Genomic DNA, 17,078 nt, shown 5'->3' on the forward strand with positions numbered 1-17,078 from the left:
TAGAGAGTTGTTTAGTGACCAAATGCTATGCATAGCATTGAATGTATAATGTAGTAGAAGAAGAACCTTCCAGGGAATTCTCTTGTGGTGTCTCACCTAATGGTTGTTAAGAACATGCACATTTTTATTGCTATATATCACTGTCTCACACTTGAGATTTCTGTTTAAGTTTCCCTTTCTTAAAGCTACCGCTACAGACCACAACAGACATGTAAGAGTGAACATAACACATCAACGGTTGTGTCGGAAGGGAAAGAAAATTCTTTGATTAAGGAACTTGACACAGTGAAAAGAGAAATAAGGTTTTTCCAAAGATAGAAAGGACTTTTTCTAAAAGTATCTTTCTTCCCTTTCTTCTTTGCAAGTACAATTTTCTCATTTCTTTCAAATGTTTCTAAGAATGATTGTTGATTGAAATGTAGAAAGTTCTGAATAATAAATTTGGCTTGAGACGAAATAAAATGTTGTTCTTGCACATACGGAATTTGAGATGCATAGCCATATAAAGGGATTAAACAACTACTTAAAGTCGTTATATTATATTGGACCACCATGGGAAATTATTTAGTTTATAGTTTTATCATTTATACATAAAAAATTATAATTTGTATGTATTATTATATATAATTATTTTCTTCTCACTTTTTATCTTTCTTGTACACAAGCAACTCAAAAAAACTTACTTTAAAATTTAAAATTAAAAGGATCAACTTTTGAATTCCAAATTTTTTGTGCATAAAAAAAATATCAAAAGTTACTTATGTCAAAAAAGTGGTATTATAGTCATCTTGTGACCACAAATTGGATAATATTAAGTATAATTTTTATTTGTAAATAACTTAATAATATTATTATTATTTGACTTTTTTATTTTATTTTTTTCATATCATATTATATGTCTAATTGTCCTTTGTTGGATTGTTATACATCATAAATTATATTAAATTTACGTGTATTTGATAAATAAATATGATATATTAATATTTGTCACATTTATAAAAAAAAAATTTATCTCTATTTAAATGTGATGTTTATCGATTATTTTTCTTTCTTCCCATTCCCATAAAAACTAAACTCTTAAACTTACCAACCTGTTTTGTGAACGTAATCTTGAAGGGTGTTTGCTTGCTTTTTTGTCTGCATTGAGTCATTGAAATGAGTTTGAAGCAAGCAAGCAAGGAAGGGACCGTTAGTGAGTTCTTTTCCTTTTGAAAAAATGACATTTTAACTGCTTCATGCCTCTATTAGGACTTGCAAATTTTATTCTATTTTGTTCTCTTTTGCCACTTGCCTTTTACTTAGTTCACCAAATTTTGATATGCAAACTTTGCAAGTTAACTTTTCTTAATAATGTTATTAATATAATGAGAACAAGTTTATGGGGTGCTGGCATCAAGTTCTTGTACCCTCATTATTACCAAATTCTAGAGGGTAATGCAATGCCTCGTGTATACGGATATTTTTCTTTCTTTCAATGTTTAAAGCATTGTACAGGAATTCAAAAAATTAAAAAAAAATTATAAAAATGGGTTTTTGTTTTTAAATTTAGGAAAAACACAATAATTACTTCTTATAAAAAAATACTGAAAGATTTAAATTTAATATTTTTATATATTATCATTATTATTATTAAAAGAATTTGGTTTCTGTAACAACTAAAATTTCCATTTTTAATGTACAAACATTTAAAAACTAAGCAAGCATGCAAGAAAAATCCTTAGGGCGTTGGTTAAGGAATTAAAACTTATAAGTAAGACCAAATCCTATCCAGTGAGAAAATAGTTTTGGGGCTTTGAAAAAAAAAATACTAGGCGCTGTTGATCAAAAGGAAAATAAAATAAAATAAAAACCATACTAGGAATACTATTTTATATATCATACAACAAATTTTAAATTTAAGCAAAATTTAAAAATAATAATAGAATATATATATATATATATTAAATAAATAAAGGTAGTTTAATTTATGGGTAAAAAGGAAAATTTATAAAAAAAAAGGAATTAATATAAGTGTATTAATAAATTGAGATTTGAGTTAAGAGAGGAAATATTAATATACAAGTAATTAAATTCTTAAATGTTATTATTTGAGTCTCGTTAATTAGTGTCTTAAAAATACTATTTAAGATATTGAACATAACTTTTTTAATTAAAATTTACATTAAATTATATCAAAAACTAACTACGAAAGATGTTTATTGATAATATCTTAAAATTTTTATTTATTAACTAGTATTTTTAAAGTATTAATTTGTATTTACTTTATAATTTGATCCATAATCGGTTAATTCCTTAATTCCGTCCTTCTTTGTTAGTGAATAGGAACAATGGGTACAAGCTCTACAGAAAAAAGGGTAAAGTTTTCATTTTTTTAATGCAAAATAAATAGTCACATATAATTTTTTAAAATAATATGGCTATAAGGTCTAGGTCTTCAGATAATATGTTATTTTATTTTCTTTAGTTTTTTTAATTCTTAAAGTTGAAAATATTTTATTGATACGTTTTGCAAATGTTATTATTGTTACATGATTTGACATGGGTACGTAGATTCAAGTTTGAATTTTTGCTTGTGTCAATGATCTTTGGATGAGAGAAAAGTATATATTTAAAGAGTTTTGTTAAAATTAAGCAGTTAATAATAATAAAGTTTTATTACAAAGAAAAGTATTTATTATATTTTTATAATTTTAATATAATAATTATGTATTTTTTTATAAAATTTATTTATTTATAGATATTTAAATTCAACCCTAAAAATTAAAAATTAAGATTAACAAAACTCATTTAAAAGATACTTTAATAGTTATATCAATAAAAAAAATTTTAAGAATAAAAAAATTTATTTAAAAATCATGATCTTAGTTATTAATCAATTTTTTTATATTTGTTCCTGAAGTAAAAAAAATTTCATCTATTCTTGAATAATTTCCTTCAAAAGAGCTTCTTCTCCATTAAATGTCTTGATAGAAGATATTATTTCTTTGAATTGGAGTTTATTTATTTTTAGGTAAGTACATAATTTAATAAAAAAAATTACTTACCTGTCCAATTTTTAATGAATCAAGATAACTATTCGTTCTAGTATAAATAGTTATTATCTGTTCTTCTAAGTGAGGGGGCTAATTGAGATTGTTTAAGCAACTCGCCCAATCGTTAACCTCTTACCAATTAATTTTGAGTAGCTTTATTAAGATCAGACGTGAATTGTGCAAAAACTTCTAATTTTGTGAATTGTGTTAATTTCAATTTTAATTTACCAGCTACTTATTTCATAGTTTTAATTTGAGCTGTTGATCTAACTTTAAAACGGAAATACTAACATTAATTGTTGGTCTGATTCCAACATTGAATAAATCGACGAATAAGAATATTTAGTCATTTAATATAAAAATTACATTAGTAGGAATATAAGTTAAAACACCTCCTGACTGTGTTTCAACTAGGCGAAGGAAGTATTGTCTCTTATAGTGTAATTTTTATAATTCAATAGTGTTTTTTTAATAAGAAAACCAAAGATATATTTGATTTATTTTTTAAAAATAGTTTTTAGTTTTTAAAAATAAATTATAGTACAAATCTATATTATAATTTATTTTTAAAAATTAAAAATTATTCTTAAAATATAAATCAAACATATTTTAAGATTATGATCTTATTTCTTGATAATGAATAAATTTATTGAAAAAATCTTAAATAGTTTCTTTTATAAATTACAGTTCATAAAAAATTATTAAAAAATTATAGATATTTGTGGATTTTTATAACGTGATGAGATGTAGAAAAAATATACGGTATAGAAGCAATGGATATAAAATATAATGAATCTTATGTGCATATATATATTACCTTTTATTTTCACTCACCATCGTATACGATTGTGCATTCTTAATCAAATAATCATCCATCATATAACATGTATTAAAAGGATATATAAAAATGTATTTTTAATATTAAAAGAATAAGAAAGTTGAAAAAAATATTTATTTATGATAAAGTAAGAGATATATATTAAATGAATGATTATATTCACATAATAGGGAAATATCTTCTTAACATAAATGTCTTAATATATAAAAGTAGAGAAAAAATTTAGGCATATAAGATAGATATTTGTTTCTTATATCAATTTTTTTAATTTATATCTGAAAATACATATTAAAAATCATTAAAACAACTATATTAAAAAATGGTCAAATTATTAACCTTTATCTTAAATAAATAAATATATTTACTTAAATGAGTAATAAATAATTAACACAAATATCATAATAAATAAGTGTAAAGAAAATTTTAGCAATTTATACATGTAAAAATATATGTTTGTTTCTTATATTAATTTCTTAAATGTTATACTTAAAAATACATATTAAGAAACATTGAATCCACTCTAATAAACATTTTAAATTACTATGAAAACATGTATAATTTTTTATCCAAATGCAAGAAGAGTTCTAAAAAGCTCCTACCTAAAACATCAAGCCTTAAGAAAGATCTAAAAAAGAAAGTTTTAAAAAATAATTAAAAGACAAATGCTTTTCTACTCTAATTTTGACTTACTTATTAACACTTTAGTTAATTTCTCTCAGTTCAAGAGAATAATTAATTCTAATTAAACTTAATATCTTTTAATAAAGTTCTAATATTACTAATCAATGAAAAAAAGAAATAATTACAATATTAAATAGACAATAATATAGAAATAACTTCCTTAAAGTCACACTAATATAAATTAGATCAATAGTTTTTTATATAACTAGTTTTACACCCTTTAATAATTCTTTAAAGCTCAATTACTAAAGGAAAACAAGGTTCTAAACTATTATATTATCTAACAATAAAGTTGTTTTTGTAAACTTAAATTAATCTACTAAACTCAGCTTCTCAAAAGTTGAGAAATTGAGCCATGACATTCAATTTTAGTTGTCCAAGAAGAGAATGTCATCTAACTTGACTCTTGTTATTTATAAAATTAGTCACAGTCTTGCATTCAAAATCATAAAAAATTTTATGTATCAAATGTCATATAACAACTCTAAATAACATATTTTAGTAAAAAAAATTATTAAAGTCATAATTAAAGAGATTATAAGTTATCCACTCTATAATAATAATAATAATATATTATTATTATTATTATTATTATTATTAATAAGAAGAATAAATTATTTTCAAACTTATTTAGCATATCATCAATTTATGAGGACATGAATGATAGTTTTTGGACCATACTTAGAGATAGGAGAAGTAACATTAGTAATCTATCATGTGTAATTTTTTAAAATTATTACAAGAAATTACATCTTTTGTGACTATAATATTTATCATTAAAAGCTTTAAAAGTCATTGTTAAAATAATTCTGTAACGATATTTAAATTCGTCATATTTATTGTCACTAATAATTAAGTAGCTATTATATTTGTGATGATATTACATAGTCACTAAAATAAAATATTTATTATAACTAAAATTAATATTATTAATATATATAAATATTAGTAATAAAATAATTCATCATTAATATATATGACATTTGAAATGATTATTAGTCATTATTATTTTAAAATTAAGGACTAATTTATTCATCACTATTACAAATTATTTTAAATAATATTTTTATAATTTTTTTAATATTTAATTAATAATTATTTTAAATTAATAATTTATATATTATTACTCAAATTTATATTATTAATTATTTTAATTATCATTCTTTAAAATTATCATTGTTATTATATAAAACAATTATATTTTTAAATAAAATAAATATAAACTAAAATCATAAATAATAAATTATGAAGACATGTGCTGAATTATAAATTTAAATATAATAAATATCTAATAAAAATTTACACACGAAAATTATAAATAAAATTAAATAACATCATTAATATATTAAAATTTTAAAATAAAAGAAAAGATTAATATTAAATTAAATAAAGTAATTACACGTAATAATTAAATCATTGTCAAATGCAATACGTAGTAATTTAGAAATTGAAAAGGAATAAAAAGAATTGGTCAACTTAGTAAATTTGACTTAACACCGCATGAAATTGCAATTAGGGTTTAAGAAAATAAAAAGAGAAATTGAAAAACATTTGGGAGTAGGGTTTTCAGTTACCCCATTTGAAAACCATGTATATAACCGCTTGCTATTATGTTGGTTCCACAAACGCACGTTCTGAAACTGCTACTGAAGCTCGTTACAGTGACTAGAATTGGGACAAACCCTTTTTCTCTGTTAAAGTTTTGGTCTTTTTTCTGTACCAAAAGGGTAGAACAAGCAAAGGAGAAGGAGAAGCCGACCCTGAATTTGTTTTTGCATGATATGAGCACAATGTCTTCGGATCTTGATGATTATAAAATTATTAAGGAGGGAGAAGTTGAGATTCTTATGCATAAGAAAAATGAAGTCTTCTACAACAAAACTCAGGTTTTAAAGTTTGCTTTTATTTTTTTTTAATTTCTTGTTTTTGTTCGTTCATGTTTGAAATCCTGTTGAAGGTTTCTTTTTTGGCCTCCCTTTATCAGCTACATATTTGAATTTGTTTCATGATAGAAAGATTTTGAAAGTTGAGTAGTAGGATGGTGTTAAAACCGTTATGAATTGTTTGAGATGAAGTTTATTGGTGATTCTGTGTTTGTTAGTAGAATTATTAAGACGTTTACTAGTTAAATTTTATTGGCTAGAATCGTTATTCATTCTCTTTTTGTATGTTTCTATGTAGTTCTTCTGTTTATTTATTTTTTTGTGTGCGGAGAGAAATTGGAATTTTGTTTAGTGTAGATTGATTTTTTGTTGCTTCTTCTTTGTAAATTATTAGGTTAATAATAGGGATATATCTATTGCTGTTTTGAGAACCTTTATATCAAAACGGATGCAAGAGCATGAGGCATATTTGTCCAAGAGAACAAAAGGGGCACAAAAGGTGTCTGAAAATAATGATTCTTGTGAATTGGGTGTGGAGGAAGTACCTAATGGGCATCCATCAGAAGATCATAAATCTAATGGTGAATGTGAAGTAGAGGAAGAGATATCTCCAGAAGAACGGTGCAGTGCTGTGGAAGATTCAGTCAAGGTCAATGAAGAATGTAGCACCACAGAAGGGTTAATCAATATTTCAGAAGGAAAAGGAAAGAAAGAACTGAAGCCCCCAAGAGTTCTTGAGGTGTTCAATGATTTGTAGATTTCATTTATATTACTCTTTCAAGTCATCATCATCATTTCCATTCAATTTTGATTTCAATTTAAATTTGTTGTGGAATATGATTCCAGAACAAGTATCATGTGTATAATTGCTCTCTTTCATGCATACAGGCGTTGTCTGCTTCTGGGCTAAGGTCTCTCAGATATGCTCGTGAAGTAGAAGGGGTTGGTCAGGTTGTTGCTCTGGACAATGATAAAGGTGCTTCAAGGGTTTCAGTTTATTTTGTCTTTGGATTTTATTCTTTCTTTTTAAGCATGGAAATTTCTGCCTTTATATGGTTGGTCTGCTCTTTTGGGTGCTTATAATTGCTCCTTTTTGTTTTTGAGATAATGCAACTGCATGCTTACTACAAATGTTTTACTCTGGCAGCTTCTGTTGAGGCTTGCAGAAGGAATATCAAATTCAATGGTTCCGTAGCAATTTCAAAAGTGGAGTCTCATCTTGCTGATGCTCGTGTATATATGCTAACTCACCCTAAAGAATTTGACGTGGTAAGTGGAAGCTACTGTTATGTACATGTTTTCACATTTTAATCTAAATGGAAATGCACTTTTCATGGTCTTTATGTGTGCTGTTTTTTCAGGTTGATCTTGATCCCTATGGTTCACCTTCTGTGTTTCTGGATTCAGCAGTTCAATCTGTTGTCGATGGAGGTATGCTGATGTGTACAGCAACAGATATGGCTGTGCTCTGTGGGGGAAATGGGGAGGTCTGCTATTCAAAGTAATGTTAATACTCTTATTTTCTGTGAACTCCCATTCTGCAATTATTTGATTGGTGGATTGAACGTTTAACAACTTTTATTCATACCAGATATGGATCATACCCCCTGAGAGGAAAATATTGCCATGAAATGGCCTTGAGGATTGTGCTGGCTTGCATTGAGGTATATAAGTATATATAATATTAATATATAATTATATATAATGTTGAAACTCTTTACAATTTGATGGGATAAGGCTATATTCTTGAGCAATTTGATGGGGGTGACGAAAGGAAAATAAGAAAATGATACAATTTTATTTTGCATCTGGAAAAGAATTATGGGTGTATATGCAATCCCAAAACAGAAGTCCTGTACTTCCTGAATACATATCGAGATGTATCAAGATAATCTGATAATATCTTGACCGTTTGTTAATACAAATTTTTATCTTCCTGTTATTTGGATGCCTAGGTTGATATTATATAGCCAATCAAACATCAAAGACCAAATATATTGTGTTAAAAGTTTGGACCAATTGAATATCTATACATTTTTTTAAAGTATAGATCTAGTAATTTTTGTTGTTCTTAAATTGCAGAGTCATGCTAATCGTTACAAGCGGTATATTGTTCCTGTGCTATCTGTTCAGATGGACTTTTATCTTCGTGTTTTTGTTCGTGTATATACGTAAGTTCTCTAGTTTGGCTGTCATGTCTTTTAGCAAATATTTTGTTAGTGTCTTGGTGAAATAATGATTAACATTATATATCATTTTCTTCAATGCTGACTGAAGAAGTACTTGTCTGCAGTTCTGCCAGTGCTATGAAAAACACTCCCCTAAAGCTTTCTTATGTTTATCAGTGCACTGGTTGTGATTCGTTCCACCTACAGCCCATTGGGAGGACCATCTCCAAGGTGTGTATCTTGTTCTAGTCTCTTATAGCCACCATTTCAACACCACTTTACATTGACAATCATATTTGTTTGTATCTGTAATGCAAGGACCCAATTTGAAAACATATTAATTAATTTACAATTTTCTACCTTCTTTGTAGTTTGTACATCACTACATCTATTACCATGTTAGTTTGCTGTTCTAATCGGCCCTGTAAATGTGAAAGCTGTTGACTTTTTGATGTTGTTGTGAGTGTATCATGTCTGGTGTGAATATATCTGTTGTGATCTGTATCTTTCATTCTTAATTTGTTGCTTATATAGCTTGTCACCAGGGATTGAGACACTGTTCTTCATGGATGTGACAGTGGGATGTTTTAATTTCTGGGATCATTTAGTTTTAATATTTCATGTAACTTTTACATCATGAACTGGAGGGTGAGTATATAAAATGCTGAGTATGGATGTTCCTTGTCAAGTTGTACAGGTGGTTACCAAAATTTATTGTTTTTTTATCTTTGTATAGGGAGAGGGAAAAATTGTTTTCTAATATATTTTATCCATCAGTCTCTTATTTGTGCATGAGATTGTTATTTCTGTCTCCACCAAATATGTGCATACGAACAAGAATAACTGGATAAAAATCTTTCCCCCCTTGTATGTATGAACCATGCCCAAAATACTATTAATAATTACAAAGCAAGGGGGTAAGTGTAATAAATGCTAACCTCATGGTAGGTTTGTGTGGTTACCTCTAAATTTAATTTTTCCAGGTCACTGTGTTTAGAGGGATATGGGGTAATGCTATTTGTAGCAGACCAAAGAGCTGTTATGTTGTACTCTATGAAGCCTGCATCGCCATTTAAGTGTATTGCTTTATTTTCATTGACAGTAAACTGCAATGATATCTTGAGAGGAAGACCTTATTTTGATTTTTATGTTTTCAGAATACCAGCGTCAGATATTTGCCTGGCTATGGTCCTGTTGTTCCTCAAGAATGCAGTGATTGTGGGAAAAAGTTCAATATGGGTGGCCCTATATGGTCTGCTCCTATCCATGACCAAGAATGGGTGTCGTCTATACTAGCTGATGTGAAATCTATGAAGGAAAAATATCCTGCTTATGATCGTATATCAGCTGTGTTGACTACAATATCAGAGGTGTGTGTTTTTCCATGTCAAATTGCTCATAACATTAACATTTTATGGTATGATTCAGATGTGTGGTCTGTTTCTTCATGTGATACAACTTATTGGATAATCAATTGTTCTAATATGTAATGTGTGTATTCTTTGCAGGAATTGCCCGATGTTCCCCTCTTTTTGAGTCTCCACAACCTCTGTGCAACCCTTAAGTGCACTTCTCCTTCAGCAATTATTTTTCGTTCTGCTGTGATCAATGCAGGCTACCGTATATCTGGAACTCATGTTAATCCATTGGGGCTTAAATCAGATGCGCCCATGGATGTTATTTGGGACATAATGCGGTGCTGGGTAAGAGACTGCACATGATTAAGGCTTGTTCATTATTCATTGTATGGGTTGGCATTTGTATATAAAATGCTTTGCCCCTTTTAATGACTGCATGACTCAAATTTATTTGCTTCATAATTAATTCAAGCTTTTTCTCCCAAAAGCATAATGAATGATTTGTATTTTTACTCTCATTCACTGATTCCCTCCAACTACAGGTAAAAAACCATCCGGTGAAGCCTCAGCCAGCGGATCAACCAGGAACTACCATACTTGCAAAGGAACCAGTTCTTCAGGTATATTAACTCTTCAAGTTTTATTCTCATACAAAATTGTAGGACTATTCTCCCTTCCCCTTATTCCTGGGCCTTTATTCTGTGTGCTATTTGGTGGCTATGTAAACAGGTTATGTGGAATAATATATAACTAAGATGTGTCTTCATGATTTGTGCACATTCATGGTTGGAGAATTAGGGGGATGAAAAGAGGGTGAGAATTGAGAATGGTAATGGTAGCGTGTAGTTACTGTGTGATAGGTGTTGTTCCTTGTTAAACAGCAGATTGGCCACCGTCTCTTCAGTGAGCCAAGCCTAATGGGAAGCTTGTGCTTTTAAAATTGTTTGCTTGGCTAAATATGGTATGGTATTTTTTAGCACTTAGCAGAACAAACTTGTTCCAATAAGTTATTAACTGTATTTTGATCAAAACCATAAAATAGCATGCTATGAGATTTTTTTTTTTGCAATTTATATCAGTTGTTTTTAGTTATTATATAGTGTATAATAGGGCCTCTGAGCATATTTGGATCATGATCAATAACCATGAATTTGGACATGATTTTGGTATAGTGATAGTGGTTAAAACTTTTGTTGTCTCTGTCCATTATAGGCAAATTTTGCTCGTGCTGTAGCATCTCTTAGCAAGGCACAAGCCAAGAAAGTTGCACGCTTTCTTCCAAATCCTGAGAGACACTGGGGTCCAAAGCTAAGGGCAGGACGTCAAATTACTAGCAAACATGTGTCTCTTTTGGGTCCAGAAGCAATTAATGGAGCTCTCAACCAGGAAGACAGTGAAGAACCTAAAAGTAAGAGGCCAAGGACTGAAGATAATATCACATCTTAGTTCACAAATAAGGTTTTGAAATTAATTTTCATCAATCTAGAGGTCATGGAATTCTATGCTTTTGGTTACTAAAGAAATCCATTTGTCTTCACTAAATTTTGCACACAAGGGTGAGCTGAGTCAATGAATTAGACAATTGCCTTGTTTCTCAAGTAACAATTATGCAAAATGCTGATGGAAGAGCAAGGCACTTAGCATCAAATTATACATTTAAATGTTTTTTTTTTACAATTCTTATGGAAATTGTATTGTATGGAATAATATTGTATTAGTGAATTTGTATTTGGTGTTTTTTGATAGTTGAAGTTCCATCTTCTTTGACTTGCATGTGAACAATGTTTTTCAGCAAAAAAAGAAAAATAAAAAGGAAATTAAAATCTTGGTCATCATGTTTAGCTTTCTACTTATTTATTACACTCTCGTGTCATACATGTCAAACCGTGGAAAAATAATGACATTATTTTTTGGCCAATAAATTTGAGTGTGCAGGTTCCTGAAGGCTGTCCAAAATGTTTGGTTACTTGAGTCGACATTGCTACTGGCTATAGTTTTTTCTTTTCTTTTTAATTATCAAAATATATGCAAAAACTTTGTCACTTAAAAGATACAAGTGATGATTCAGGTGATAAGTTTGATGTTTTGAACTGAACCTATTTATTATTTACTCACTAAGAATAACTGGTATCTAGAATTGTCCACATTAATCAAAAGTGTGATGTAAGTAATAACCTGATTATTGTTTACTTGTTTATCTTAACTTCTATCTAAATTTCATCTGAAATTCACTGCTATAGTTTAAAATTAAAATTCGAGGGGATTTATATAATGTTTACTTAACAATGGGACTGCATAATTTTTTAGTAAGATTTATCATTTTTAAGTGTATATGAAGCATTAATAGCTGTAAAATATCAATAGGGAAACTGAGTACTAGGTTAAACAGAAGGGAAAAAAAAAAAGGAAAAAGTTATTAAAATATGATTTTTTTGAAATATTACAAAAATATGAAAAATTTTCAAAAATTGTTAATGGCGTTTTTTTGGTACTTGATTTTTTTTTTTTTTATAAAAATCATTGACTAATTTTTAGTTTAAAATTTTTTTATTCTAAAATTATCATGAATAAGTTTAGATTTTTTTAATGAAAAATCAGTAATTTTTAAAAAAATTTAACTTTTCATTATTTAATCTTTGAATTTCTGTACGTAATTTTTATAATTCTTAAAAAATTACTATATTTTAATTTATATTATTTTTAAACAGCATATATAAAAAATAATCCTTGCTCTTACCAATAACATAGGTAAGTAAAGATGCTCTTCAATGATCATCAATTACTTTTAAAGTTGCTTTTATATATATATATTGTTCCATAGGGGGCTAGAGAAGCCCAACACGAAAATTAAAAACTACGTGTGCAAATAAAGAAAAATGCATCCCAAGCAGTGGAGAATAAAAAATATGCATTCCTTCTGGGAGGGAAAGACCTTTCTTAGCCAAATAATCAGCAACTTGATTAGCTTTTCTAAAAAATGTGAACATAATCGAAATCATGTCCGTCACCCGCCATTCAAACCACTTGATTAACTAAGGAGTAGCAAAGATTTTTCCTAGAGCACTCCTCATTGAGGAATTTGACAGTCAAAGCAGAATCCAACTCTATTTGAATATGGCCAACAAAACAATGGTCTCGAATAATCTTTAAATCATGAAAAATTGCCCATAGCTCGGCTAGGAGACCACTGAACACCGACCCACCATAGCAGAAAAGGCAAAAACAAAATTACCTAAACTGTCTCGTAAAATTCCTCCGCAAGATGCATTAGAAGCTTCAGAGATGGCTCCATCACAGTTTAGCTTAAAGGATCCCGCAATAGGCTTTATCCACCCAATAGGCTCACTATGCGTCCTTCTCTTGCTGAACATGCTGATGGTTATCTCACATGATTGTTTCGAGCCTTCGATATAGAATCCAGCGTAACCATAAACATGATGCTCCAAAGCTGCTGATTGCATTCCAGATTTTCCACGAGTCAAAGGACATATAAAGAAATTACTTTTCAAGGGCCCATATGCCAGATTTCCCTATATTGCTTTAGCAACGTGACATTCCCGTAATACTTGCAGGATTGTTTCACATTCGTTACAGCACTTGGGACAACAGTAATCAACTGATAGGCCATGACACATCCTCCAATCATTTGTGCATAAGTTGGATTGTGCTACTCGCCACAGGAAGCAACGGATACGCTCCGGTCCTCTCCACTTCCAGATTAGATTATAAACCTGAAAAGTCCCTGAGAAGGTAAATGAACGAATAAAATTATAAGCAGATTTGATAGTATACTCCATCTGATGAACCTCCCCACACAATAACATCAGGATCATGGTCCATAGATGGTGGCACATGACCAATGATTTCCTACCATGTATTAGGATTAAACAGATGATGAAGATGATCTAGCTCCCAGCACCCATCCTGATTGATATACCGCCACTTTTTTTTATCGTACTCCTCTTTTGGAGTCTGTATTCTAATTAAATCCGCCAGGTGAGTTTGAGAGGGGAGCCAAACATCCTTCCAAAAACGAACGCTTAGGCCATCCCCAATATTCCAGACAATATTTTTCTGAATAACCTCCCATGCATCACATATTCCTCTCCAACTGTTCGATGCCTTTGTTCTCTTAGTTACCACGGGAATCAACTCGTTGCCACACTAATATTTTCCACGCAAAACTTTTACCCATAATTTGTCCATTATAGTGCAAAGCAACCAACAATTCTTCATCGTGAAGCATTTGTTAACAAGCCAAGATTCTCTTAAACCAAGTCCACCTTCCTCCTTTGGTTTGCAAATGATAGACCAAGCAACAGGATGGATTTTATGCTGATCATCAGCATGGCCCCACAGAAAATTTCTGCACAGCTTGTCAACATCATCACAAAGTTGCCATGATAGAAACGCAGAACTCAGTATAGGCAGGAATAGCGGCCATGACAGATTTGGTGAGGGTGAGTATCCCCGCAAAGGATAAAGACTTTTCTTTCCAACTGCTTAACCTACGATTGACATGAGTCAGCACCGAGTTAAGGAGCCTGCTATTGACTCTTCCATGCTGAATAGGAACTCCCAAATACCTTACTAAGTTGTCTGTACGTTGAAATCCAAAAGCTTTGTTGATTTCTGACTTCACTGCCCACCCCACGTTCTTGGAAAAAAAGATGCGAGTTTTTTGTGACCGACTTTCTGACCCGAACTCTTACAGAAAATATCTAAACAAGATTGAATAATTTCCACTTGCTCCATAGATGCCTCAAAGAATAATATAAGATCATCTGCAAAGGCTAGATATGACAAACTTGGGCCATTGCTAGAAATCTTTACTGGTTTTCAAAGTTTATAAGTAACCGTAATTTCAATGATATGAAACAAGCGTTCTAAGCAGAGCACAAACAGGTACACTGATAGAGGATCTCCCTGTCCAATCCCTCTTGAAGGATGAAACTCCTTTAGGGCTTCACCATTCCAAAGCATGTAGTTGGAGTAGAGATACACGCCCAAACCAATTCCACAAAAACCTGCGGAAGTCCAATATCTGTCAATGTATCCTTGACAAAAGTCTAGTCTAGCCTATCATAGGCCTTTTCAAGATCTATTTTAATAGCCATCCACCCTTTCTTCCTAGATTTGTGCTTCATAGAATGAATTACTTCCTGGGTAATGATAATGTTGTCTGTAGTTTGCCTATTTGGAACAAAACTACATTGATTTATATTTACTAGACCTTCCATCACACTTCTGAGCCGAGTAGCTAAGACTATAGTAACCACTTTATAGGAAACATTGCATAGACTTATAGGCCGCATCTATTTCAAAAAGAGGTGACACCGTCCACTTTCAGAATTAGTGTAATGAGGGTATTATTTACCTCGACAATTTTGCTCGGTGATTCCTCTATATCATAGATTAATTTGCAAAGAGTTGACTCCACTATATCCCATTGTGATTGATAGAAAGCAACTTGAAATCTGTCAAGCCCAGGCGCCTTAAGACTACCCATATGCTTATAGGACGTGCGAGCCTAGCTAAATCAAATTCATCCAACTCGGGAAAAGATTTAGATAGACAATAAGGCTCATAATTCCCCGGATCAGCGAATCATGGTAGAAATTATTTACCATATTCTCCAATTCCTTCTGATCACGAACCTATACCCCATCCTCATTCTGCAGGGTAGCTATCTGGTTGCGTCTTCGTCGAATTAAGGTTGTACCATGGAAATATTTGGTGTTACAATCTCCAAACTCTAACCATTTGCAACGAGACTTTTGGAACCAGAGTCAAGAAGAATTACTTCAACTCTCTATCATTTCTTTTTTATTGCTTCCATAAAAGAAATAGTTACTTCTTCCAATAATTATATCTCAAAATTATTTTTCTCTCGTTAGTTATGTCATCAAAAAGTAAAATACACAATCATTAAGTAAATCAATTGTAAAATTTATTTGTTTATTTACATGTTTATTGAACAAAACTTGCAATTCAACATAAATCATTGGTGGTAAATATGTTTTGCACATGTATGACACTAGATTCTTTTCAGTTTTATTAAAACTGTCTCTTAACATATGTTTAGATTCAAGTTTGCATAATCATAAATTCATATTTCTTTTAATATTCTTAGTTATAATTTCTATGTTAAATTCATATTTACATATTTTTAAACAAGCATTTATTCTATTTAATAGGAACACCTTAGGAGTTTTAACTTTAAAAAACAGCACACACCACTCTGACATTCTTTTTAGTACCTTTTGAAAATAACTGTCCCAAATGTACAGCAATAGTAGCTATCACAACTACATTTTTTTAGTAAATAAAACATTAAAATTTCTATCACTTAATATGTATGAATCCTCAGTTAAAGAGAGAAAAAGATGAATTTCTATCACTTATTTTATTTTAAAATTTTAAAAAATTAATAAAACATTAAAAATGATAAATGCAAAAATAAATACAGAAAATTTGAACGCAGAGTATCCGAATTCCAAAAATCACCTCCAGTGTCGTTGAGATGTAAATGAATAACTAGACGAACAATGACATAGACAGATCCCAAGAAAAAGCAGACAAAAAAGTACGGATTTACTAATACACAGATCCGAATGTGAAAACAAGTTGCATTGCAAAGTGAATCCCGGAGTTTGGTACAATGCACAAGTGATTATGATCACAAGAATGTGATCCTTCCGATGGAACCAAAATACAGCTAGATACTGCTTATGTACCACCAAATTTCAAATAAAACCAATGCCAGAACCTTCCAAATTTCATAAAGGACGAGTATATGTGTAATTGAGTGTATTGCAGCTACACTATAATGTATGTCTGTTTAATCATGTGAAAGTAAAGAAAGATTAGCATGGTGTAATGTACATGTATTAATATATATAAAATTTCTATACCAATAGAATTGTTTGTATATATATATCATCCTGTGAATGTATACTCATAATGCTTTTATTAAGAGTTTAATTTTCCTTAGACAAAACTTATACTAATAGGAGTTAATCTATTACTGAACTGCTAGCAATAGATTCTTGGAAGATCAAACCCATATAAGTATTAAGAGAGGAAAAAATAACAAGAGTGATAAGATGAATGATGTG

At 29.9% G+C, this 17,078-nt stretch overlaps 1 protein-coding gene across 4 annotated transcripts; it reads left to right on the forward strand.

Annotated features, from left to right (window-relative positions):
- The first annotated feature begins 6,072 nt into the window (after positions 1 to 6,072).
- LOC113867140 (probable tRNA (guanine(26)-N(2))-dimethyltransferase 2) lies at positions 6,073 to 11,990 on the forward strand. Of its 4 annotated transcripts, none has more exons than XM_027502204.1 (13): positions 6,126 to 6,437; positions 6,829 to 7,099; positions 7,139 to 7,173; positions 7,323 to 7,410; positions 7,582 to 7,703; positions 7,796 to 7,935; positions 8,026 to 8,098; positions 8,517 to 8,605; positions 8,728 to 8,833; positions 9,760 to 9,972; positions 10,111 to 10,305; positions 10,503 to 10,580; positions 11,173 to 11,537. In XM_027502204.1, the coding sequence occupies exons 1-13, from the start codon at positions 6,162 to 6,164 to the stop codon at positions 11,404 to 11,406; spliced, it is 1,920 nt and encodes a 639-aa protein (XP_027358005.1). In that variant the 5' UTR covers positions 6,126 to 6,161; the 3' UTR covers positions 11,407 to 11,537. The 4 variants fall into 4 exon arrangements, with proteins under 4 accessions (XP_027358007.1, XP_027358005.1, XP_027358006.1 ...); XM_027502205.1 differs by having other exon boundaries at positions 6,829 to 7,083; positions 7,144 to 7,173; XM_027502203.1 differs by adding an exon at positions 11,896 to 11,990 and having other exon boundaries at positions 6,127 to 6,437; positions 6,829 to 7,173; positions 11,173 to 11,368.
- Positions 11,991 to 17,078: the final 5,088 nt, after the last annotated feature.

The sequence above is a fragment of the Abrus precatorius genome, unplaced genomic scaffold, assembly GCF_003935025.1.
Source record: "Abrus precatorius isolate BTA unplaced genomic scaffold, Abrus_2018 Scaffold5, whole genome shotgun sequence".
NCBI classification, from domain to species: Eukaryota; Viridiplantae; Streptophyta; class Magnoliopsida; order Fabales; family Fabaceae; genus Abrus; species Abrus precatorius.